The following is a 27306-nucleotide window of genomic DNA, read 5'->3' on the forward strand; positions in this document are numbered from 1 at the left end:
GAGATCATGCCAAGACACATGAAAGCTGTGATTGAAAATCAGGATTATTCCAGCAAATATTGATTTCTGAACTCTTAAGTTAAAACATTAATATTGTTGTTTAATAATGAATATGAACTTGTTTTCTTTGCATTATTCGAGGTCTGAAAACACTGCATCTTTTGTGTTATTTTGACCAGTTGTCATTTTCTGCACATAAATGCTGTAAATGACATTATTTTTATTTGAATTTGGGAGAAATGTTGTCAGTACTTTATAGAATAAAACAAACATGTTCATTTTACTCAAACACACACCTATAAATAATAAATCCAGAGAAACTGATCATTTTGCAGTGGTCTCTTCATTCTTTCCAGAGCTGAATATTTATTGATTATTGTCTAAAAGCTGAAAAATATCAATATAATAATGTTGCTACAGTATATCATCAAGCCCAAACACACATGAACACTGCAAGAGGAAACACTTTCTACACAAACACATACGGCACACCAAAGAACTAGTACTTTGTGTGTGTGTGTGTGTATATATTGTATATATATTACATTTATGAACACATTTTCCTTTCTCTGAAATTTTCCACAGACTCCTTGTGGCCCCCAGGGAGTCCCCGGACCCCAGTTTGAAAATCCCAGACTTAGAGAACATGTGCATCACTGCAGTGTGCGTGTGTGTGTGTGTGAGAGTGTGTGAGAGTGTGTGTGTGTGTGTGTGTGAGTGTGTTTAGGGGTAGGGTTAGGGTTAGGGGATAGAATCTATAGTTCATACAATATAAAAATCATTATGTCTATGGAGAGTCCTCATAATGATAGCTGCACCAACATGTGTGAGTGAGTGTGTGTGTGTGTGTGTGTGTGTGAGTGTGTGTGTGAGTGTGTTTAGGGGTAGGGTTAGGGTTAGGGGATAGAATCTATAGTTCATACAATATAAAAATCATTATGTCTATGGAGAGTCCTCATAATGATAGCTGCACCAACATGTGTGTGTGTGTGTGTGTGTGTGTGTGTGTGTGTTTAGGGGTAGGGTTAGGGTTAGGGGATAGAATCTATAGTTCATACAGTATAAAAATCATTATGTCTATGGAGAGTCCTCATAATGATAGCTGCACCAACATGTGTGTGTGAGTGTGAGTGTGTATGGGTGTGTGTGAGTGTGTGTGTGTGTGTGTGTGTGTGTGTGTGTGTGTGTGTGTGTGTTTAGGGGTAGGGTTAGGGTTAGGGGATAGAATCTATAGTTTGTACAGTATAAAAATCATTATGTCTATGGAGAGTCCTCATAATGATAGCTGCACCAACATGTGTGTGAGTGTGTGTGTGTGTGTGTGTGTGTGTGTGTGTGTGTTTAGGGGTAGGGTTAGGGTTAGGGGATAGAATCTATAGTTCATACAGTATAAAAATCATTATGTCTATGGAGAGTCCTCATAATGATAGCTGCACCAACATGTGTGTGTGAGTGTGTGTGTGTGTGTGTGTGTGTGTGTGTGTGTTTAGGGGTAGGGTTAGGGTTAGGGGATAGAATCTATAGTTCATACAGTATAAAAATCATTATGTCTATGGAGAGTCCTCATAATGATAGCTGCACCAACATGTGTGTGTGTGTGTGTGTGTGTGTGTGTGTGTGTGAGGGTTAGGTTTAGGGGTAGGGTTAGGGGATAGAATCTATAGTTCATACAGTATAAAAATCATTATGTCTATGGAGAGTCCTCATAATGATAGCTGCACCAACATGTGTGTGTGAGTGTGAGTGTGTATGGGTGTGTGTGAGTGTGTGTGTGTGTGTGTGTGTGTGTGTGTGTGTGTGTGTGTTTAGGGGTAGGGTTAGGGTTAGGGGATAGAATCTATAGTTCATACAGTATAAAAATCATTATGTCTATGGAGAGTCCTCATAATGATAACTGCACCAACATGTGTGTGTGAGTGTGTGTGTGTGTGTGTGTGTGTGTGTGTGTGTGTTTAGGGTTAGGGTTAGGGTTAGGGGATAGAATCTATAGTTCATACAGTATAAAAATCATTATGTCTATGGAGAGTCCTCATAATGATAGCTGCACCAACATGTGTGTGTGAGTGTGAGTGTGTATGGGTGTGTGTGAGTGTGTGTGTGTGTGTGTGTGTGTGTGTGTGTGTGTGTGTTTAGGGGTAGGGTTAGGGTTAGGGGATAGAATCTATAGTTCATACAGTATAAAAATCATTATGTCTATGGAGAGTCCTCATAATGATAGCTGCACCAACATGTGTGTGTGAGTGTGTGAGTGTGTGTGTGTGACCTCAGTCTGCCGTCCTGTGCTGCTGCTCCTCCTGGTATGATCTTCGTGATGAAGATACTGGGATCATCTCCTATTTGAGGGTTATCCATCCCACCAGCTATACTGAAGCCCAGACCAGAGTTACCCTGAACACACACACACACACACACACACACACACCGATGTTCACACAGAAATGCCAACACTGAAAGGAATAGTTAACCCATAATTCTCTCATTATTTACTCACCCTTATTCCGTCTCAAACTCATATGACTTACTCTCTTCTGTGGAACACAAAAGTGATTTTTTTTAAGGCTGTATGATGTGTTTATTTTCATACAATGCAAGTCAATGGGGTCCAAACTTTGAAGCTCCAAAAAGCACATCAAGGCAGCATAAAAGAAATCCAGTGGTTTAATACAAGTCTTCTGGTGCGACAAGATCGATTTTGAGTGAGAAATGGACCAAAATGTAACTCCTTTTTCACTATAAATCTTGAAGTCAGGAATCTCCTAGGCATGATCATAATTTAAAGCTCGATTAGACTTCCTCATGCTTGACGCATGTGCAGAGTGCTGAACACGCTTCAGGAGACATGGATTAAACCACTGGAGTCATATTAATTACCTTTATGTTCTCTTTGGAGATTGGAAGTTTTGGACCCCATTGACTTGCATTGTATGGACATAAAACATCATATCTCCATCAAAATATCTCTGTGTTCCACAGGAGTAGAGTTTGAGACTGCATAAGGGGGAGTAAATGATGAGAGAATTAACATTTCTGAACTATTTCTTAAAGGAAAATACAGAAGTCAAAAGAAGAGAAAATTCAAACCCTCTCAAGTGTAATTTCCTCATATTCAACGTCTCCATCCATGCCGTTCATCTGAGAGAGAAAGAGAGATTTACTCTTCACTGAGAAAACAAAACCATACATTAATAACCATCTTTTACTGATGTCTTCATGGATTTCTGTCATTAATACACAAGAGTCATAAGTGCTTAAAGCTCTTATAGAGATTCCACAGTCCACCCATAAACCACAGCACATACACAGCAAACACCTCATACTTCCTGAAATACCGTATGTAACTTTCCAAACCAAGTATCCTAAACAAAATCATTGCATTATCAGTAAACAAAACATAGCAACCCAAGTCAGAACAGTCTTTTTATTTAAAAAAATAATATATATATATATATATAAACGCAGCAAAAAAAGAAACGTCCTCTCACTTTCAGCTGCTTTTATTTTCAGCAAACTTAACATGTGTAAATATTTGTATGAACATAAAAAGATTCAACAACTAAGACATAAACTGAACAAGTTTCACAGACATGTGACAAACAGAAATGGAATAATGTGTCCCTGAACAAAGGAGGGGTCAAAATCAAAAGTAACAGTCAGTATCTGGTGTGGCCATCAGCTGCATTAAGTACTGCAGTGCATCTCCTCCTCATGGACTGCACCAGATTCGCCAGTTCTTGCTGTGAGATGTTACCCCACTCTTCCACCAAGGCACCTGCAAGTTCCTGGATATTTCTGGGCGGAATGGCCCAAGCCCTCACCCTCCAATCCAACAGGTCCCAGACGTGCTCAATGGGATAAAGATACGGGCTCTTCGCTGGCCATGGCAGAACACTGTCTTTCAGGAAATCACGCACAGAACGAGCAGTATGGCTGGTGGCATTGTCATGCTGGAGGGTCATGTCAGGATGAGCCTGCAGGAAGGGTACCACATGAGGGAGGAGGATGTCTTCCCTGTAACGCACAGCATTAAGATTGCCTGCAATGACAACAAGCTCAGTCTGATGATGCTGTGACTCACCGCCCCAGACCATGACTGACCCTCCACCTCCAAATCGATCCCGCTCCAGATTACAGGCCTCGGTGTAACACTCATTCCTTCGACGATAAACGCGAGTCCGACCATCACCCCTGATGAGACAAAACCGCGACTCGTCAGTGAAGAGCACTTTTTGCCAGTCCTGTCTGGTCCAGTGAAGGTGGGTTTGTGCCCATAGGTGACGTTGTTGCCGGTGATGTCTGGTAAGGACCTGCCTTACAACAGGCCTACAAGCCCTCAGTCCAGCCTCTCTCAGCCTATTGCGGACAGTCTGAGCACTGATGGAGGGATTGTGTGTTCCTGGTGTAACTCGGGCTGTTGTTGCCATCCTGTACCTGTCCCGCAGGTGTGATATTCAGATGTACCGATGCTGTGCAGGTGTTGTTACACGTGGTCTGCCACTGCAAGGACGATCAGCTGTCCTTCCTGTCTCCCTGTAGCGCTGTTTTAGGCGTCTCACAGTATGGACATTGCAGTTTATTGCCCTGGCCACATCTGCAGTCCTCATGCCTCCATGCAGCATGCCTAAGGCACGTTCACGCAGATGAGCAGGGACCCTGGGCATCTTTCTTTTGGTGTTTTTCAGAGTCAGTAGAAAGGTCTCTTTAGTGTCCTAAGTTTTTATAACTGTGACCTTAATTGCCTACCGTCTGTAAGCTGTTAGTGTCTTAATGACCGTTCCACAGGTGCATGTTCATTAATTGTTTATGGTTCATTGAACAAGCATGGAAAACATTGTTTAATCCCTTTATAATAAAGATCTGTAACGTTATTTGGATTTGTACAAAATTATCTTTAAATTACAGTGTCCTGAAAAACAGACTTTAACTTTAATGACATAAGTCAACGTAAACATAAACGCACAGACACACACACAGTGGCTGTGTGTCTCTCTCTCTCTCGAACTGGTGCCTCCGACACGTCTTTATCCCCACCCCGCTGATAAGGACAATTCAGCGCCGGGCGTGTGTCCTCACGGCCCGGCCACGCTCTCCTCCTTGTCACACTCCTCCACCGCCTGATTTAGGCTGGGGAAACCTCCAGCTTGATGAACTCCCCTCCCTTCCTGGAGGGAAGGTGTTGCCCTTCCAGCCATCCTTCTGCCGGCAGGACTTCCCCACCTCTCTGGAGCTCTGGGAGAGACGAGGGGAGGGAGAGGGGAGAGGAAAAGAGCGAGGGGGGGAGAGGGAGAGAGAGAGAGAGAGAGAAAAACTCGCTCGCTGGTCCTCAGCCACTCCTCCGCCCCCTGGCAGACGACAGCCGCTCCTCCACTTCCTGGCGGACAGCAGCGGTTCCTCCAGCTCCTGGCAGCGACTCCTCAGTCCCTTGGTGTATGGCTACATCTCCTCCACTTCCTGGCGGACAGCAGCGGTTCCTCCAGCTCCCGGCAGCGACTCCTCAGTCCCTTGGCGGATGGCAGCGGTTCCTTCAGCACCCGGCAGCCACTCCTCTGCCCCCTGGCAGATGACAGCCACTCCTTCCCTGGTGGGCGGCAGCGAGTCCTCCGCTTGCTGGCGGATGGCAGCGGTTCCTCCAGCTCCCGGCAGTGGCGACTCAGTCCCCTGGCGGACGGCAGCGGTTCCTCCAGCTCCCGGCAGTGACTCCTCAGTCCCCTGATGGACAGCAACGGCTCCTCCTATTCTCCTATTTAACTGTTACTCAAGTGAAGCCTTGAGAGCTCATAGCTGATTGGTCCGTGTTAGCTGCACATCATTTAGAATGTTCATTTCGACGCATTCAGTCGTAGACAGCCTCAGGGCACTGCGTCATGCCAGCTGCATCCAAATACTGGAAAATGTTGCATTTGGAGGCTGTATATGTCAGGGGGACAGGAATTGGCTGATTAGCAGGTTCCCGTAACACCTGGTCTACACTGGGCGTGTCCACTGACGCGACGCAACGGCTTAAGGCTGTCTACACTGAACGCGTCAACACAAACATTCTAAAATGTTTAATTTGTGTAGTAGCTCCAGCGCGTGCAGAGCAAAATGGAACGGGACATCCGTTTATTGTCGGCACGACGGATGCTTCCAGTGTAGACAGCATCATTGATTATGATGGGGTTCTGTTACTTCTGACATGACGTGACGCTCACGTCCGGTGTAGACAGGGTGTTAGCTCCTGCTGGTAGATGCAGGAACAACACCCTCCGGTGCTTAAAGGGACAGTTCACCCAAAAATGAATATTTACACTGAATATTCACGATGGACAAGGATATCATTTTAGAGGCGAGTTTCTTTTAACTTCACTCTCACAGAGTATGAAGTGCAGCATTAAAAAGGAGGTGGTTTGGCATTTCGTTTTTTTGCTGGTTCCACACATCTTGACATCCGCCCGCACATCTTCACCCGCAGTTTTTCTCCGTGCAAAGGTAAATGTGACCACACCTTAACATCACTGCTTCTGTTATACAGGTTTGGAATGACATGAGGGTGAGCAAATGATGACAGTGATCAAATGCAGCATGTCAACTAAATTATCAACCTGCAGAAGTCTGAGTTTCAGAATTGACACAATTGAAAATAAAGAAATGGGTCGAAGCAGACCACAGAAACAAACTGTCCTCGCTACCACTCTCCTAATCATCCCGAGAGAGAGATGCTGTATAATTACCATCCTGTCTATCTGTGAGCACATTCAGCCGATTCTTAACTTTAATGAAAGTCATTTGTTGGGTTCAGCTGTTACAGAGCTGGAGGGAGTTTAGTGGTCACATGATGCACAGATCTTATGGATATCTCTGTCATATGGATAGAGAGAGAGACAGAAAGTGAGACAGGACAGACAGTTATAATATACAGTGCAATTGTGCCTTACTAATATAATACACACATATTCATTACAAATTCTATCATCAGCATAACAACTGGAATGAAAAGTTGAACTGAAAAGTGAACAAGAATGAGAATGTCTTTGTGTTTATTTTAATGACAGCATGAATAAAAACCTGATGATCATGTTCTCTAGCATGATCTGAGGATGTTCACAGAGCTTCAGTCACATGAAATCTCTTGGTCACTAGCGCAGAATATTAAATATTTCTTATTATATAACTAATTTATCTTAGTTTTACCAGACACTGGTACAGTTCAAGCCCATCAGAGCTCAGTGTGGGTGTGGCTTTTGGTTGCTAAGGATACTGCATGGCAACAGCTGTTCAGTCCTCTGGGAAAATCCAGTTTCCTTGGCAACTAGGATTTCCATGGTAACAGTGTCAGCCTCATTACAGGCCAAATGTCCACCAGCAAGATATTACACACGCACGCACACACACTCACATGCACAACACACACACTCACACAAACGCACACACACACAAACACACTCATTCACTCACACACACAGACACACACCACAAACGTGTGTGTGTGTGCTGTCTCGTGCAGTCTGATGACTTTCAAAACTCTGAATGACTTTTATCCACACACACACACACACACACACACACACACACACACACTTCAGTTGCATTTGCAGCTGTTAAATATTCATGAGTCCAAAATTAGACTCCATCTAAATTAATAAGCATCAAAATCCCCACAATCTCATTTTTTTCTTCTTTTATGTCAATTCTGAAGTAATCTGAACATGTTTCCTGTATACTGCATATGGCTGAGATGTTCAGCAGTTATATGATTTAAGCAGTGTCAACAGTGTAGCATGCTATAACTCATCTAAAGCTATTTTCAAGAACAATTAATTATTATATATTTATTATGCATGCAGTCTAACCATAACTGTCCATCACAATAAGTTCTGAATCGTTATTTTTGGTCTTCAAATGATGACCTTTTGAAATATCATTATGTATTAGCCACTATGACCCAAAGAGCTGGATCTACCAACTGAAATTATACAGGCTCCAAGCATTCACATTTTTAAAAAGTATTTTAAAGGGACAGTTCACCCAAAAATGAACATTCACTCATCATTTACTCACCCTCATGCCATCCCAGATGTGTGTGACTTTCTTTCTTCTGCAGAACACAAATGAAGATTTTTAGAAGAATATTTCAGCTCTGTAGGTTCATACAATGTAAGTGAATGGTGACCAGAACTTAGAAGCTCCAAAAAGCACATAAAGGCAGCATAAAAGTAATCCATAAGACTCCAGTGGTTTAATCCGTGTCTTCAGAAGTGATATGATAGATGTGGGTGAGAAACAGATCAATATTCAAGTCCTTTTTTACTATAAATCTTCACCTTTGACCAGTTCCGACCAGTAGGTGGCTGAATGTGAAAGTGGAAATTTATAGTAAAAAAAATTATCTTGCATTGTCTGGACCCACAGAGCTGAAATATTCTTCTAAAAATCTTAATTTATGTTCTGCAGAAGAAAGAAAGTCATACACATCTGGGATGACATGAGGGTGAGTAAATGATGAGAGAATTTTCATTTTTGGGTGAACTGTCCCTTTAATGCAAAATCATTTGGTTAATATGCAGGTAAGTACGCAGGCCTATATATGTGTGAATTTTATTATTCTTGTCTTAATTTTAAATTCAATATACATTTTAAATGAGTTTTATTTATATTTTTTTTAAATAAATTCACTTCAAACCTCATAATGACAAAGCAAAAACCAGATTTTTGATAACTTTGTATATTTATTAAAAGAAAAACTGAAATATCACACTGACATAAGTATTCAGACCCTTTGCTATGACACTTGAGATTTAGCTCAGGTGCATCCCATTTCTCTGGATCATCTTTGAGATATTTCTACACTTTGATTGGAGTCCACCTGTAGACAAATTCAATTGATTGGACATGATTTGGAAAGGCACACACCTGTCTATATAAGGTCTTACAGCTGAAAATGCATATCAGAGCAAAAACCAAGCCATGAGGTCAAAGGAACTGCCTGCAGAGCTCAGAGACAGGATTGTGTCGAGGCACAGATCTGGGGAAGGCTACAACATTTTTTCGGCTGCATTGAAGGTTCCCAAGAGCACAGTGGTCTCCATAATTCTTAAATGGAAGAAGTTTGGGACAACCAGGACTCTTCCTAGAGCTGGCCGCCCGGCCAAACTGAGCAATCGGGGGAGAAGGGCCTTAAAAGGGTAAGAGAGGTGACCAAGAACCCGATGGTCACTCTGGTTGAGCTCCAGAGATCATGTGTGGAAATGGGAGAAACTTGCAGAAGGACAACCATCACTGCAACACTCCACTGATTTGGGCTTTATGGCAGAGTGGCCAGACGGAAGCCTCTCCTCAGTGCAAGACACATAAAAAAGCACCTAAAGGACTCTCAGACTGTGAGAAACAAGATTCTCTGGTCTGATGAAATGAAGATTGAACTGTTTGGCCTCAATTCCAAGCGTCATGTCTGGAGGAAACTGGGCACCGCTCATCACCTGTGCAATACCATCCTAACGGTGAAGCATGGTGGTGGCAGCATCATGCTGTGGGGGTGTTTTTCAGCAGCAGGGTCTGGGGGACTGGTCAGGGTTGAATGAAAGCTGAACGCAGCAAAATACAGAGATATCCTTGATGAAAACCTGCTCCAGAGCGCTCTGGACCTCAGACTGGGCCGAAGGTTCACTTTCCAACAGGACAATGACCCTAAGCACACCGCCAAGATAATGCAAGAGTGGCTTAAGGACAACTCTAGGGCCCGGACTTGAACCCAATCGAACATCTCTGGAGAGATCTGAAAATGGCTGTCCACCGATGCTCCCCATCCACCCTGACAGAGCTTGAGAGGATCTGCAGAGAAGAATGGCAGAAAATCCCCAAATCCAGGTGTGCAAAGCTTGTCACATCATACCCAAAAAGACTTGAGACTGTAATCGCTGCTAAAGGTGCTTCAACTAAGTACTGAGTTAAGGGTCTGAATACTTATGTCAGTGTGAGATTTCAGTTTTTTGCTTTGTCATTATGGGGTATGGAGTGTAAATTGATGTGAATACTTTTTTAGTATTTTAGCATAAGGCTGCAACATAAAATGTGAATAAAATAAAGGGGTCTGAATACTTTCTGAATGCACTGTATATTAACTTGTCAAACTGCAGGACAATTTAAAATGATCTAGTGTTTAAAAATGCAGAACAGCTTCAATAAATAGTCAGTTACAGCACCTAAAATATACACTTTCAATTGTAATGTTCGTGAACATGTTATAACCTGGTTCAGTGACTAGTTTTCACTGTTCCCTGTATCACACTCCATCTTTCTGCTCTGTGCATTAAAATGAAGAACACAGCTGATGTGAGGGTTTGAAAGAGTGGGATGTGTTACTGGACACACACTCTTACAGCAGTAACTCATTGCATCACAGTGATTATGCTGCTCAGTTGCCATGACAACATTCACATAGTCTGCATCACACCATCACACTGGTTACCATGGAAACGATGCAGTGCTCAGCAGAAATCTGGCAACTATGAACAAGGTACACAAACACACAGAAAAAACTACATGTGCTCACGATAAAAATATGTGACACCTTACAAAAATCCCCCTCTGACAACAAAGTGTCTGCCAAAATACCATAGTACCAACAGTTATTGTTTAAAATCATAAATTAATACACAGAATCATTATGGATACCAATGTAATCTCCTTTAAAGAGTGTAAGAAGCTCCACAATCTGTCCGTCATTGATTTATTTAATTTTTTGGTGTAGTAACTATGGCATTTTGATGGTTGCCGTGGTGCATATACCAAAGGACACTATCATTATGGTCTGCTAATCATTCAGTACCAGGCTATACATCAAAGTGTCATGGTATTACCATCCGCTGCAGTACTTATGGAGGAATAAAAGAGTCACACACACACACACACACACACTCAATCACTCACACACTCTCACTCACTCACACACACACTCACTCACTCACTCACTCATACACACTCACACATACACTTACTCACACATACACACACACACACACACACTCACTCACTCACACACACACACACACACTCATACAAACAAACACTCACTCACACATACACACTCACTCACACATACACACTCACTCACACATACACACTCATACATTCACTCACTCACTCATACACACTCATACATTCACTCACTCACTCATACATTCACTCACTCACTCACACATACATACTCACTCACACACTCACTCATACATTCACTCACTCACTCATACAAACACTCACTCACTCACACATACACACTCACACATACACTTACTCACACATATACACACACACACACACACTCACTCACACATTCACTCACTCACTCACACTCACTCACTCACTCACACTCACTCACTCATACATTCACTCACTCATACAAACACTCACTCATACAAACACTCACTCACTCACACACACTCACTCACTAACACATACACACTCACTCACACACACTCACTCATACATTCACTCACTCACTCACTCACTCACCCTCTCTCACACACACACACACACACACAGCTGTCTCACCGTCACTCGCTGTCTGTCTCTCTTGGCTCTGCGCACGTTGCTGATGAATCTTCGACCCATCTTCTTCGCGTACCAAACCGACATGAACATGACGTCAGAGCCGCGGGATTACATCACACACACACATTCACACCAATACCGAATCAAACAGAACCGACGCGAATCAATCAAGAGTCCGAGAAGGAGAGAATGAGTTCAAAGAGGATCCGCTTCATTAAGAGAGGAGGATGATGATGAAGGTAATAAACGAAAATGACAGATGAAGATGATCACAGTCTCGGTTCGTCAGTGTCGTTTCATCGTGTTTTTCTTCATCCGGAGTCATGAAGAGCAAAATAAGCCGCGAGAAACACAGAAATCAGTTATTAACACGACCGGTGCACGAGGAGACTCATCCTGCTGCCGCCGCGAGAGAGACGATTCCACTCACACACACACACTCACATACATACACTCACATACACATTCTCTCACACACACATACACTCACACACATGCACTCACATACACACTCACACACACATACACTCAACACACATGCACTCACATACACACTCACACACACATACACTCAACACACATGCACTCACATACACATTCTCACACACACATACACTCAACACACATGCACTCACATACACACTCACACACACATACACTCAACACACATGCACTCACATACACACTCACACACACATACACTCAACACACATGCACTCAACACACATGCACTCACATACGCACTCACACACACATACACTCAACACACATGCACTCACATACACATTCTCACACACACATACACTCAACACACATGCACTCAACACACATGCACTCACATACACACTCACACACATGAACTTTCACACACATGCACTCACACACACATACACTCAACACACATGCACTCACATACACACTCACACACACACACACACACACACACACATGAACTTTCACACACATGCACTCACACACACATACACTCACATACATGCACTCACACACATGCACACACATACATAAACACACTCACACACATGCACTCACCCACATGCACTCACACACACACATACACATTCTCACACACACATACACTCACATACACATGCACTCACATACATACACTCACTCACACACACACATGCACTCTCACACACATGCACTCACACACATGCACACATACATACACACACACCTACACTCACACACATACACTCACATACATACACTCACACACATGCACTCACATACGTACACACACACACTCACCTACACTCACACACACATGCACACACATACATACTCACATACACCTACACACACATGCACTCACATTCACCTACACTCACACACATGCACTCATACACACATACACTCACATACACCACCACCAGGGGTTGCTATGTATGTTTATTGTTCATTTCGTGTCTTTCATTTTTTATTGGGTTTTGTAGTTCTTTTTTATGGTCTTTGTTCATTGGTCGTTGTGTTCATTAGTGTTCCTCTGTTCATCCTGAAGCCTCATCCGTCCCAGAGCCAGCGCCCATGCCTGCCACGGTCAATGAGCCAGCGCCCACGCCTGCCACGGTCAACATGCCAACACCTGAAGCCTTGCCCGTCCCAGAGCCAGATGCTGAAGCTTCATCCGTCCCAGTGACGGCATTCTTGGTCATTGAGGCTGTTCCCACAGCAGTGCTCCTGGCCGTCTGAAAGAGGAGGAGGAGAAGGGCTCCTGCTTCCCAGTTGCTGCCAGTGCTTACGGCCACAGATATCGTTCCCGTCACTGCCAGCACTCACGTTCACAGAGGTTGTTCCCCTGTCGCTGCCACCGCTCACGTTCATAGAGGCCGTTCCCCTGTCACTGCCTGTGCTCACGATCACGGAGGTCGTTCCACTGTCACTGCCAGTGCCCACGGCCATGGAGGTCGTTCCCCTGTCACTGCCTGTGCTCACGATCACGGAGGTCGTTCCACTGTCACTGCTAGTGCCCACGGCCATGGAGGTCGTTCCCGTCACTGCCTGTGCTCACGACCACAGAGGCCGTTCCCCTGTCACTGCCTGTGCTCACAACCACAGAGGTCGTTCCCCTGTTACTGCTAGTGCCCACGGAGGCCGTTCACCTGTCACTGCCTGTGCTCATGACCACGGAGGTCATTCCCCTGTCACTTCCAGTGCCCACGGCCACGGAGGCCGTTCCCCTGTCACTGCCTGTGCTCACGACCACGGAGGTCGTTTCTCTGTCACTGCCTGTGCTCACGGCCATGGAGGCCGTTACCCAGTCGCTGCCAGCACTCCCAGCCATGGAGGCCATTTCCCAGTCACTGCCAGCGCTCCTGAACACTCCTGTCCAGTTCCCTGAGATTCTGTCTTCCATGGCTCTGCCCTTTAAATCCCCTAGTGCCTTGCTCTCCCCAGCAGCTCTGACCTCTGAGCCCTCTAGGTCCACAGCTGCCATATCCTCTGAGTCTCCACCTCCTGCAGCTCTGCCACCTGAACCCTTGCCTCCTGTGGCTCCATCTCCAGAGTCTCCGCCTCCTGCGGCTCCGTCACCTGAACCCTTGCCTCCTTAGGCTCCATCTCCAGAGCTTCCTCCTCCCGCGGCTCCGCCCCCTGAGCTTCCTCCTCCCGCGGCTCCGCCCCCTGAGCCTCCACCTCTTGCAGTTCTGCCTCCTGGGACTCCATTCCCTGAGACTCCTTTGGCTCTGCCTCCTGCAGCTCCACCCCCTGAGCCTCTGCCTCTTGTACCTCCGCCCCCTGGGCTTCCGCCTCCTGCTTCTCCCATGAACTTTTTTTTGCTTTTATGTGTTAAGGAGCTTCTGGAGCCGCTCCTTAGGTGGGGGCTCTGTAAGGATTACTCGGGCAACCACCAGGTGTCCCTATGTATGTCTATTGTTCATTAGTGTCAGGTGTCCCTCGTTTCATCATTAGTTCTTTGTTTATTTAATCCTTGTGTTTTCCTCTGTTCATTGTCGGTTCTTGTTCTGTTAATTCAGTCTGTAATGTGCTGTGTGTTATCTCTAGTGTTTTGTGTTTTTCCTGAGTTTTTATTAAGAACTACATTTGGATCCTGCCTTCTCCAGTCTGCCATCATTACACTCTCTCTCTCTCTCTCAAATGTAAGGCTCTTCACTAGCACATTCCATCTAGCTAGCATAACGTTTGTATGCCGTTCTCAAAAATATATATTTTTTGTCACATACGGTACATCTTTTAAAAGTAAATTATTACAAATCACATAAAACAGGATAAGACTCAGTGGTGTATCTTCATATCTATTTATAATTCGCAATTTTGTATTAAAATTACGTTGTCTACAATTCATGTAAATCTGAATAACCGGCATTTGCAGCACTCGTAGGCCTATTTTTAAACTTCAATTTCAATCTAAAGGTAACTTACACTTAAATGTTATTATTAAATACATGTTAATAAGTTATTATAAGTTATTGATATAATTTGTCGTGAGGTAAAAGAGGCTCACCTCTCTCGCTACCACCTCATGCGCACGCTGCTATAATCAGTTTAACGTTTCCGTGTGAGTGATAAATTTAAATAGTCTCGTGCCCAATTCAAAAAGTCCACCATTCACAAACTGTAATAATATGAATAAATCACAATTTACTTAAAGGAAGTGTTTGGTAGTTGTTGTAAATTGTATGTTGAAGAAAGTCAATGGCATTTAGAACAACTTAATGCTTCACAAACATAGTAATGTGGTTATCATGGCTTTTTTTGTAAAATAGTAATATTGTAATAATCATGACTGTAGTGACCATGTGTAACAGTTAAAGGACAGGCAAGGAGGAGGCGGGAACCGGCTGACCAGTCAATGTAAGGTTTTAATATCAAACTCAACATAAAACAAACATAAACACACACACATGCAGCGTGGCCGCGTGCATCTCTCTCTCTCCCCCGAACTGGCATCTCCGGCTCCCCTTTATCTCACTCTCCTGCTGATCATCTGATTCAGTGCTGGCCCTGCACCCTCATGGCCCAGACATGCCCTCCTCATCACACTCCTCCCCCACCCGATTCAGGCCGGGATGCCACCAGACTGACTTACTCCCCCCCCCCATCTCTGGAAGTGAGACGCTGCCCTTCCAGCCGTTCTGTCAGCCGGTGGTCCACCCCGCCTCCTGGGAACCTGGAGGAGAGACGAGGGGAGGCGTGGGGAGAGGGAAAGGGCGAGCAGAGGGAGAGAGAGAGAGAGAGGAGAGAGAGGAAAAAACTTGCATGTCGGTTCCCGGACACGCTATTGCCCAGTTCTCAACCGCTCCTCCGCCCTCTGGCAGACGACAGCTCGCTCCTCCCCCAGCGGACGGCAGTGAGCCCTCCGACCCCTGGCAGACGGAACAATTCCTCCCCTTCTCGGAGAACTCCAGGACAGCACATCCCTCCTCCCTCTCGGTTTTTGGCACCACTGTAACAGTTAATAAACGGGCAAGGAGGAGACAGAAACCAGCTGACCAATAAAAATAAAGTTTAATGTAAAACTCCACATAAAACAAACATAAACATAACACACACACATGCAGCACGGCCACGTGCGTCTCTCTCTCTCCCAAACTGGCGTCTCCAGCTCCCCTTTATCTGATTCAGGCCCGGCCTCCTTGTCACACCATGTTTTTTGCAGAAAAAAACTGTTTTTTTTTTTTTGATTTTTCCCCATTTTCTCCAAATTTGGAATGGCCAATTCCCAATGTGCTCTAAGTCCTCGTGGTCGCATAGTGATTCGCCTCAGTCCGGGTGGCGGAGGACGAATCCCAGTTGCCTCTGCGTCTGAGATCGTCAACCCGCGCATCTTATCACGTGGCTTGAGCGCATTGCTACGGAGACATAGTGCGTGTGGAGGCTTCACGCCATCCAACGCGGCAACCACGCTCAACTCACCGCATGCCCCACCGAGAGCGAGAACCACATTATAGCGACCACGAGGAGGTTACCCCATGTGACTCTACCCTCCCTAGCAACCGGGCCAATTTGGTTGCTTAGGAGACCTGGCTGGAGTCACTCAGCACACCCTGGGATTTGAACTAGCGAACTAGCGAACTCCAGGGGTGGTAGCCAGCGTCTTTACCACTGAGCTAGCCAGGCCCCCAGAAACTATGGTTTTGATATGCTATAATACTCTATACTGTAGTATCCATATAGTAAGCATGGTTTTAATAGACTAATATTGTAGTAACTATTACAGTGGTTAATTCTGTGGTTACCGCCTATGTTTTTACTAAAAATAGCATGGTTAAACTATGGTTACTGCAACTATTACCTGGTTTATTACTAAAACTGGTTAATTTTCATATGGTATATTTTGGTCATAAACATAAAATTATCTTTGTTTTTGTACAGATTACAATATTTTAAAACCTAAATAAACATTCTCGGAAACATATTTTGAAATAGAAATATGACATATTGACATTTTGAATTGAACATAACTTGAACCATGTAGGTAATTTCACAGCATTACTTGTGGCGGGAATTTCTTTCTACATCTGTTGTCCGATGGGCGTTCCAGTTTCTCCCATTCATTTTAATAGAAGTGACCCGTCTCTGCTAAATAGTCTCTGCTAAAATGTAACTGCTTAAAGATGCAGTTTATCATTTATGGGAATCAAAAATAGTAACCTGCACATCACGGTTTGGTTACATAATGTTTTCAAATTATCCATTGTGTTGTAGAACAGAAGTGACAACTGGATTTAACTGCAGTGTGAACAAGGTCCGTAACTGTCTCTCTCCATTAAGAGTAAAATCTCTGAAGGTGCGTTCACACTGACACACATAAATAAACTGCCTGCTGTGGGGAATAATGATCAGCTTTAAATGAAACGGGGTGGGAATCCAGTGAGAATACTGAAGAACTTTTATCAGTTACACAATTGTAAAATGTTGAAACAGTGCTTTAGGATACAGTAACTAACTCTCTCCCTCTCTCCTCCTCCCATTAAGTGGTCTTGTTGCTATGGAAACCATCCATACCGTCACCATGGTAGTATGTTTGCTAGTGTGAGTTCATGAGAGAGAGAGACAGGTGCTGTGTGATTGTAATGTGTCTATCTGCAGCCCACTACTCATACTACTCCTGCAGTATATAGTATGCACATTCTGAACAGCATGTGTAGTATACAACAGAGCAGTGGACGCCATGAGGTTTAGTAGACAGTATACAGCATATAGTGCACAGTATTTAGTAAGAAGTAAGGTTGTATTCTATTATTATTAACTACATATAAAGCATTACATGGTTTGTGCAACAGAATATTTAGCAGAACTTTTAAGACCTTTCCAAACAGTTAGACCTCTTAGATCTTCTTGTCGTGAACTGTTGGCTGTTCCAAGATCCAGAAACAAAGGCGACAGAGCGTTTGTAGTGAACGCCCCTCGATTATAGAACAGCCTGTCCTGGGATATTAGAGCTGGTGAATCTGTGTCTGTTTTTAAGTCTAGTTTAAAACCTCATTTGTATAGACTTGCTTCTATCACATGTGCATGTGTTTTACTGTGTGTGTTTTTCATTATATGTTTTGTGAAGCACTCTCTGCTTAATCGCTAAAAGGTGCTATATAAATACAACTATTATTATTATTATTATTATTACGCAAGAGACAACAGTTTTCTGACAGAACACAATAAAATCAAATTGTGACAAGATGTTCTAGAATTGCATCACTTAAGTTCATTTTAAAGGTGCTGTAATTGATTTTAGCGTTCTGGAATTTTCACCAGAACATTGAATTAGCCACGCCCCCTCTATTCAAAACCCCGCCCTCCAAAGATAATTTTGAGACCAAAACCGAGCAGTAGAGTAGCATTGTGTGTTCCCATGGCTGTCAAATACAACAGTAGCACAATAGCGCCCTCAACTGACAAACATTAAGAATATGAAAATGGCATTAAGCCTCAATGATCCGCTTCAACTACATCACTATGAGAACACGCAAAATGATTGACAGGCAGGAATCGTCAGAGACTGTGGCCCGCGGACACATTTTTGTTTGCTGTTTACAGAGTCTACAGCTGTCACAGAGAATGGTGAGATATCTCACAACATTTATCCATATCTTTCAGGGAGACCTTTCCATGAAATTAAAATCACTTACTGCTTAACTGTGTACTTTGGAAAACGATGATGTTAGGAAACTGAAAACGGAGCTTTTAAATGAAAATGGATTACTGTGGACGTGGCCTAAAGGTGCGGTCACACATACCTTCTCACGGCGAAATCCCACGGGCGAAGATGGCATGGGCGGACGTTGCGTGCATGTGAAACCAGCAAAAATATAATTGTCATGCAGCTCTTTTGAATTGTGCACTTTATACTCAGTGAGACTTGAGTTAAAAGAAACTCGCCGCTGATATCTTCGTACATCGTGAATATTCAGTGTATTTGAGTATGAAGCACCGCCCACACAGAGGTCGCCACCAAACCAAGCGACTTCCTATTGGTCAACATGGCGAATTCGCCTGTCAGAGTTCACCAAACTTGAACTCGAGGCGAAATCCATCGTGCGGATTTCCCATTGAGATGACTATTTCGCCGTGCAAAGGTATGCGTGACCGCGCCTTAAGAAAAAAGTGTTTTAACTGGTTAACTGGACTAAATGCTTAGGCTAGTCATGGTGGACTCTGTTGCCATTCACTATATTACCAGACAAAACTTTTATTTATTTTTGGCTTTTTGTAATGTTAGAGTATGCAAGCCATGTGAGTTTGCAGAGTTTTCCAAATCTTTAATAAATCCTGTGAGGTGCAATTCCATTGAACTTTATGATCACATGACGGAAATCTCAAATTCTCTCCTATTGAACATCCTTGAAAGCTTGTCTGAGTGAGAGGGGTGGATCCTGAGTGTTTCAATCACTCTTACAGAGGATGTGATTGGTCCCTCTGTGCTACAGTGGGCGGAGCCATCTCTAACAGTACACTGAATAGAGTGCAACAGTGCTCCGCCCACTTATTCAGTGTCTGGGATCAGGAAGTATTTTTCCAATTCATTTCTGCCACAGACTTTTCAAAAAACCCTTCATTAAAGAGTTGTAAAGCATGAACCAAACCAACCAGCTCCGAGATGCATCACAATATTACAGACTTTATTTTAAGGCAAAGAAGTCTTTGAAAATCCAACATAAAGTCAAAGGTACAAGTCTGTGTACTTACCGTCTTTCACGAAGGCACGAACTACAATCCCATGAAGCACTGCAAATGACATTATCAAATATAAAACTATGGAAATATATAAAACTATTATTTTTTTAAAAATGTTTCTCCCCAATTTGGAATGCCCAATTCCCAGGGCGCTCTAAGTCCTCGTGGTGGCACGGTTACTCACCTCAATCCGGGTGGTGGAGGACGAATCTCAGTTGCCTCCACTTCTGAGACCGTCAATCCGCGCATCTTATCACGTGACTCGTTGTGCATGACACCGCGGAGACTCACAGCATGTAGAGACTCATGCTACTCTCCACGATCCACGCACAACTTACCACACGCCCCATTGAGAGCGAGAACCACTAATCACAATCACGAGGAGGTTACCCCATGTGACTCCACCCTCCCTAGCAACCGGGCCAATTTGGTTGCTTAGGAGACCTGGCTGGAGTCACTCAGCACGCCCTGGATTCGTACTTGTGACTCCAGGTGTGATAGTCAGCGTCAATATTCACTGAGCAACCCAGACCCAATTTTAGGTTGTTGATTATAAGAATATAAACAATATAGTTTATGTTTACTGCGAAATATTCCGATATACACAAATATATAAGTGCAGGGAGACTCGTTTGCATCATGGAAGTAGGCGGTCACTTCTGGTCTTATTTCACGGGCTTTCTTGGGCGTTTTTACTTCCGGAACCCAACTGTTGTGATCTATCCACCTACGTCCCATGCTGCTTGGCGAGAAGTATGGGCATTAATTCCGTTGTCAAGTTAACACAGCTGTTGTTGCAGCGTTCGTCCGTTCATTCTTTCGTTTCGGTGTTGGGATTTTGAGGAGAGCGTGTATGATTTTGTATGGACATGCATCAATCACTATATCAGTGTGTTACTAAACGATAATAAACTGCAGAAAAGTCATAAAGACAAAGAAAGCCTGAACAAAACCAGCACGCTGTTTCTCCCAGATGCAGTTGAGATTTAATCTATCGCAACATTTCGAGTGTTTTAGTGGAGTACCTGTGTTAGTTCAGCTTCACATGTCAGCCTGCAGGTTATAACCCGACAGACACACTGAGGAAGAGCTGTGAAGTTCTCAAACTTGGGTATGTAATCGCTTTTTCAAGTTTTCCCGATCGGACGGTTATTTCCTGATAAATCCGCACGTAATTTTAAACATTTGTTCGGCAGGTGATTGACAGGTGAGAGGTGGTGCTTTGCTGCCATCTGGGACGCATCAAGATGCCGTTTTAAACCTCAAATGCAATGTGGACTTTGACTACCTCTGTATTTCGCCCTGTTTTCAGCTATATTTAGCGCTGACCATTTGCGATTGGATCATCTGAAACGCGTCTTATTACCAGCTGTAAACAGGGTTTTAAAATGACTGCAGCCGGAGCTAGGGAATGCTGTAGAACAACTTCCAGCAGAAGTCCCACCCACATTTGTTTTCCAAGTAAGACCCCCAGGAAAAAGGTGGATACAACAGCAACAAGCTTTGGCAGATTACCACAGTAACGGGCTTACCAGAGTAGAGGTGGCGTAGTAAGGGGCGTGGCCACTCTGGAGTAACACTGGCTGCAACAAACACACACACACACATAAGAGCAGGAGCAGTTACACAGGAGCAGGGGCAATAACCAGAACAAAGCTGAATCTGTGCACTTTGAATGACCACAAACAGCAATCTAACGTTTGTGTCACTGGATGAGCTGAACTATTAAAAGTGTCACTTCCCAACACTGCAGTTACAGACATCAGTCATGTGTCAATCACACGATTAGCATCTGCTGTACTGATGGTGATTTTACATTGAATCATCACCCCACTGTAAGAGTTTACATTACATTGACTGATTTAGCAATGCTTTTATAAAAAGTCACTCTTCTTACTCCCATCTCCTCTTTTCCTTCATCTTTACCTGGCACTTTCCTAAAACTAAGATGGTAGGCTGCTAACTTGCTTGCTGGCAAACTGGCAGAGGAATTACAAAAGAAATGATCTCACTTGACTACCATTTCCCTTAGTATTACAACTGAAACCATATGAAACACTATGTATTATATCAGGGCCTAAAATTCATTTCTGAAGGGCTGATTGCCCCCCTTAGATGCCTTATATTGTTGGGGACACAAAGATATTCAATATTGTATAATAATAATAATAATAATAATAATAATGATGATTATTACACTGTTTCTATCAGTTATCCCTTATAACACATTTATGTTGGTGCTGAACCCCGGGAGGGAGGAGGGATGCCCGTGGTAGTCCTCAAAACTGCCGTCCACCCAGGGGAACGTCACTGCCATCCGCCGGGGGATGGAGAACCCTGACCGCCGTCCACGTGGCGAGGAGGGACTGGACTCCCCAACTGCTTGGAGCAATGGAGCCGCTGCCAGGGGCGGAGGAGTGCCCTGCCGGCCGGCAGAAAAGCAGAGGGGTCAAGGGAAGACTGCCGTCTGCGAGGGGAGGAGGGAATTGACTCCCCGACCGCCTGGAGTGGTTGGGCCGCTGCCAGGGGCGGAGGAGTGTCCCCACGTGCCACCAGAAACGCGGAGGGGCGTTCTGTCCACTGGGGGTCGGAGGTTTGACTCCGGTCCGCCTGGGGAGGAGCAGCTGTCATCCGCCTGAGAGGATGCATCAGAGAACCGGTGAGTGACTTTCTCTTTTCTCTCTCTCACTCTGTGTTGGCCTTTCCCTCGCCTGTTTTTTGTTGTTGTTGTTGTTGTTATTGTTGTTGTTTTCCCCTCGTGTCTCCTCCCAGGTCGAAGAAGGCAGGGATGTCCCCCGGGGGGGGGTTGATGTTCGTCATGCCGAGGGCTCCCCGGCCTGAGGCAACGCAGGGAGGAGTGTAGTGCGGAGGAGGGCGTGGCTGGGCCGGAATGACGCATGCCTGGACCCAAATCAGCCTGATGAGGCGAGCGAGGGATAAAGGTGACCAGAGACGGCAGTTCAAGAGAGAGAGAGAACTACAGGCAGCTGCCCTGTATGTGTTTGTGTTTGGTCTTTTTGTTTTAATTCACTATTAAATTATGAATTACACCTTCAAGCCGTTTCTCGCCGCCTCCTTTCCCTTATAACCCCTTTACACTAACCATACTAATGCTATTAATACACCAACAACACAAGAAAAACATGTTGACTTGAGATTTTGAAATTAGGTTAAAACTACAGACATTAGACACTAAACTGTTGTTTATTAATTTTTGCTGGAAAGTGAATAGACAGTGTATTTTAACATTTTGAATATAATCAAAATTATTAAAGCTAGAAGCCCTTATGCACAAAAACATAATTTTGCACGCTCCGAGCGTAGCGTGAACAGCCCTTACGATTTAAGAAGAGCACTCAATCATCACCTTCAGCCAATCGAACTACAGCTCTGATCAAAACTTAACCAATCACGGGTCTGGGTATCTCAGCGAGTACTGACGCTGACTATCACACCTGGAGTCGTGAGTTTGAATCCAGGGCGTGCTGAGTGACTCCAGCCAGGTCTCCTAAGCAACCAGATTGGCCCGGTTGCTAGGGAGGGTAGAGTCACATGGGGTAACCTCCTCGTGGTCGTGATTAGTGGTTCTCGCTCTCAATGGGGCGTGTGGTAAGTTGTGTGTGGATCGTGGAGAGTAGCATGAGCCTCCACATGCTGTGAGTCTCCGCGGTGTCATGCACAACGAGTCACGTGATAAGATGCACGGATTGACAATCTCAGAAGCGGAGGCAACTGAGACTTGTCCTCCGCCACCCAGATTGAGGTGAGTAACCGCGCCACCACGAGGACCTACTAAGTAGTGGGAATTGGGCATTCCAACATTGGGAGAAAAGGGGATAAAAATAAAATAAAAAATAAAATACAAAAATGAACCAATCACAACACAGCTCAACCTCTGCGAACCAATCATAACAAACAAAACGCATGAGCACAAAGAACGATCACTGAAAGAGATATCAGACACATGAATGAACCGATATGAAACGTGTGTATTCTTACCTTGGCAGGTGATATGTGCATCTGGGGCGTGTAACCATGGATACCGTCGATGGGGGCGTGTCCAGCGTCACTGAGGTGCTGCATGTCTGTGGGTTTTCGTGCGGTCAGGTGAGCAGGACTGTGTTGTACAGGTGGAGTTTCCTCATCATGATAACGATACTTCTGCAAACATGACAAACAGAACCTTCATTCAGACACAACAACAGCACTGCTAAGCAAACGACATGTTTACTAATGAAAAGACTGAACTATGAACATTTATATTCACAACTTTTCTAAGATGTTATTCATTTCCATGACTTTTCCATGCCTGAAATCACACTTTAAAGCTGAAGTGTGTCATTGCTGCGCCACCAAACAAAACTGCAAACATACATTTTCAAACAGCTTTCTGGAAACGCCCCCCATCTGCTATTGGACAAACAGATAGTCCCGCCCCCCATTCACACCATTGGTTGAGTTAATGTTGTTGTGTCGGGCTAGATGGGTCGCTCAGAACAAACACAGCCATTTTTAGTGCCACTGAGACAGTGTTTACAGTTTTTAAAAGGGTATATGTTCATAAATAAGTTTACTAACATGATTTTATATGATAGGGTATGATGGGGCTAAAGGCCCCCCAATAGTAAAAGACCTATTGCATCTAATATTCTCCTAAAACATTAGATGAAATATCTATTATATACACACATGCACATAGATGTGTGTATATAATAGCACATGTGTGTGTATACCTTCCTAAACCACTGTTACACTGTAACAAATTGTTTTACTTTAGTGGGAAGGAACGGATTTGTTGGGCACATTTTGGCTGCTGGAAACAGCAATAGAGATTAATTTGTGAAATAGAAGTGTAATAAAATTTGGATCCTTCACATGAGATGTCAAATCGAGGTCCAGACTCTCTGTGGTGTTTGTTTAGTGCCGTTGTACACTAATCAAGAATTTATGCATTTTTAATGGTTTTCAATATGGGTCAAAAATGACCCGAAGGACGAAAGATGGGTGCACTTCAAGACAATAGGAGGGTTAAATAAACAAATTGTTTATAGTGTGCCAATGCATTTAGCATGCATATGTGTGTGTGTGTCAATGTGCGTGTTTGTGTGTGTGTCTATGTGCATGTGTGTGTGAGTGTGTATGTGTGTGTGTGAGTGAGTGTGTGTGGTTGTGTGTGTGTCTGTGTGTGTGTGAGTGTGTCTGTGTGTGAGTGTGCATGTGCGTGTATGTGTGTGTCTATGTGCATGTGTGTGTGTGTGTCTGTGTGTGAGTGAGTGTCTATGTGCATGTGTGTGCGTGTGAGTGTGCGTGTATGTGTGTGTCTATATGCATGTGTGTGTGTGAGTGTGTGTGCGAGTGTGTCTGTGTGTCTATGTGCATGTGTGTATGAGTGTGTGTGTGTGTGTGTGTGTATGAGTTGAGTGTGTGTGTCTATGTGCATGTGTGTATGTGCGTGTATGTGTGTGTATGAGTGTGTGTGTCTATGTGCATGTGTGTGTGTGTGAGTGTGTGTGTGTGTGTGTCTGTGAGTGTGTGTGTGTGTGTGTGTCTGTGTGTGAGTGAGTGTCTATGTGCATGTGTGTGTGTGTGTGTGAGTGTGTGTGTATGTGTGTGTGTGTGTGTGTGTGTGTGTAAGTGTCTATGTGCATGTGTGTGTGTGTGTGTGTGTCTGTGAGTGTGTGTGTGTCTGTGTGTGTGTGTGTGAGTGTGTGTGTATGTGTGTGAATGTGTGTGTGTGTGTGTTAGTAAGTGTCTATGTGCGTGTTTGTGTGTGTGTGAGTGTGTATGTATATGAGTGTGAGTGTCTATGTGCATGTGTGTCTGTGCATGTGTGTCTGTGTGTGAGTGAGTGTCTATGTGCGTGTATATGAGTGTGTGTGTGTGTGTCTAAGTGCATGTGTGTGTGTGTGTATATGAGTGTGAGTGTCTATGTGCATGTGTGTATGTGTGTGTGTGTGTGTGTGTTTTTTTTTAGGTTATAAACTGGTAATTACAAGGGTATTATGCTATAAATGTGGTTTATGAGGACATTTCTAGTGTCCCCATAATTTAAATCACTTATAAAACATACTAAATGATGTTTTATTGAAAATGTAAAAATGCAGAAAGTTTTTTGTGAGGGTTAGGTTTAGGGGTAGGGTTAGGGTTAGGGGATAGAATCTATAGTTTATACAGAATAAAAATCATTATGTCTATGGAGAGTCCTCATAATGATAGCTGCACCAACATGTGTGTATGTGAGTGTGTATGTGTGTGTGTGTGTGAGAGAGAGAGTGTATGTGTTGCAGGACAGTGAGAGACAGTGTTTTCCCACGCTTGCTTTCTCTCTCTCTCTTTCTCTCTCTCATTCAGTGAACGATGCTCCTCTGGTCGTCATGGAAACTATCAGGCTCCAATAGCATGGTTGCTTAGCAACTGACATCACCAGTAACACAAAAATGAAGATGAAAGAGAAACAAATGTAGATCTTCCAAGTTATGAATGTGTGTAACAGGAACACACACTATGCGTATGCTAATGCTAATGCTAAACTATCCACATATGAACTGTGATGAAAGATTCTCATACAAACACACAAGCTTATGTATGTCAGTGTAACATCAAAGCAGAAAGAGGAAACTTTTCAAAGGCTGTGAAGTCTGGGAAACTTACACTTCTAGTCTTATCTAGAGCAATATCACATAGAGTGCCCGCAGTGTATTCAAGGATGATGTGACCAGGTATCCCAGCATGAGACTGCTAAGAGCACCTGCCAAACTGTGGAGGCCATATTCACTCAGGTCTCAGGTGTGTTTACTAATGAAGATACTGGTGGGGATCAGAAGAAGATCTACAAAGATCAGCTGAAAAAGTCACTTCAGAAATACAAGTTTGATCCAAACACAGTGTGAGAATACAGCGCCACCTGCTGTCAGCTCTGCCATGATGACGCTGATATACTGCTGACTGAAGACGACTGAAGACGACGGAACAGAACGCAGAAGAGTTCATGATCACGTGTTCCAGCAATAATCCAGACTACATCTGCAGCACATGTGATACATGCCGTTAGCGCTGCAATGCTACTGAATCTACAGCGTGACGACTCAAGAAATGTTTTACTCGTGAGATTGCAGTCTGTGTTAAATGGAGAGGAAGACTGGGCCTCTAAATAATGCTAATAAGGATGTTAAATACGTCCACACTAATCTGTTTTTGTTTGAGAACTATAATCTATAGTCTATAACTTTAGTCTGCTGTGATGGAGAGCGTATCGAAAGTCTCTAAAGATTCTGTTCTAATGTGGATGAGAGCCGTAAACGTGACAAAACAAATGTGTTTTCAAATAAGCGTAGACTTCGCCTCCATTACCGCATACTTTGGAAAACAATGACATTATGAACATTTGTTTTTAAACAAAAACAGATAAGTGTAGATGAGGCCATGTCCACATTAATACATTGCCATTTGAAAATGTATTTAAAGGAATATTCTGCGTTCAGTAATACAAGTTCAGTTCAATCGACATCATTTGTGTCAATGTGGATTACCACAAAAATTAATTTGGACTCGTTCCTCCTTTAAATGTGTGTTCCAGTGAGACACTTACAATGGAAGTCAATGGGGTCAATAATCTGTAAACATTAAAAT

At 43.8% G+C, this 27306-nt stretch overlaps 1 protein-coding gene across 3 annotated transcripts in view; it reads right to left on the bottom strand.

Annotated features, from left to right (window-relative positions):
• Positions 1–27306, bottom strand: part of LOC127419553 (disks large homolog 4-like) — a 43787-nt gene that overhangs the window by 14266 nt on the left and 2215 nt on the right. For 2 of the 3 annotated variants that reach the window (XM_051661053.1, XM_051661051.1), the window contains exons 2-5: positions 23677–23838; positions 21210–21260; positions 3082–3132; positions 2264–2388 (exon numbers count right to left, since the gene is read on the bottom strand). In XM_051661053.1, the coding sequence (XP_051517013.1) occupies positions 2264–2388; positions 3082–3132; positions 21210–21260; positions 23677–23838 (389 nt within the window). Of the gene's footprint in view, positions 1–2263; positions 3051–3081; positions 3133–21209; positions 21261–23676; positions 23839–27306 lie in introns of those variants that run through there. The other variant, XM_051661054.1, reaches the window with a different exon arrangement.

Source organism: Myxocyprinus asiaticus, chromosome 28 (assembly GCF_019703515.2).
Source record: "Myxocyprinus asiaticus isolate MX2 ecotype Aquarium Trade chromosome 28, UBuf_Myxa_2, whole genome shotgun sequence".
In the NCBI taxonomy this organism is placed as follows: domain Eukaryota; kingdom Metazoa; phylum Chordata; class Actinopteri; order Cypriniformes; family Catostomidae; genus Myxocyprinus; species Myxocyprinus asiaticus.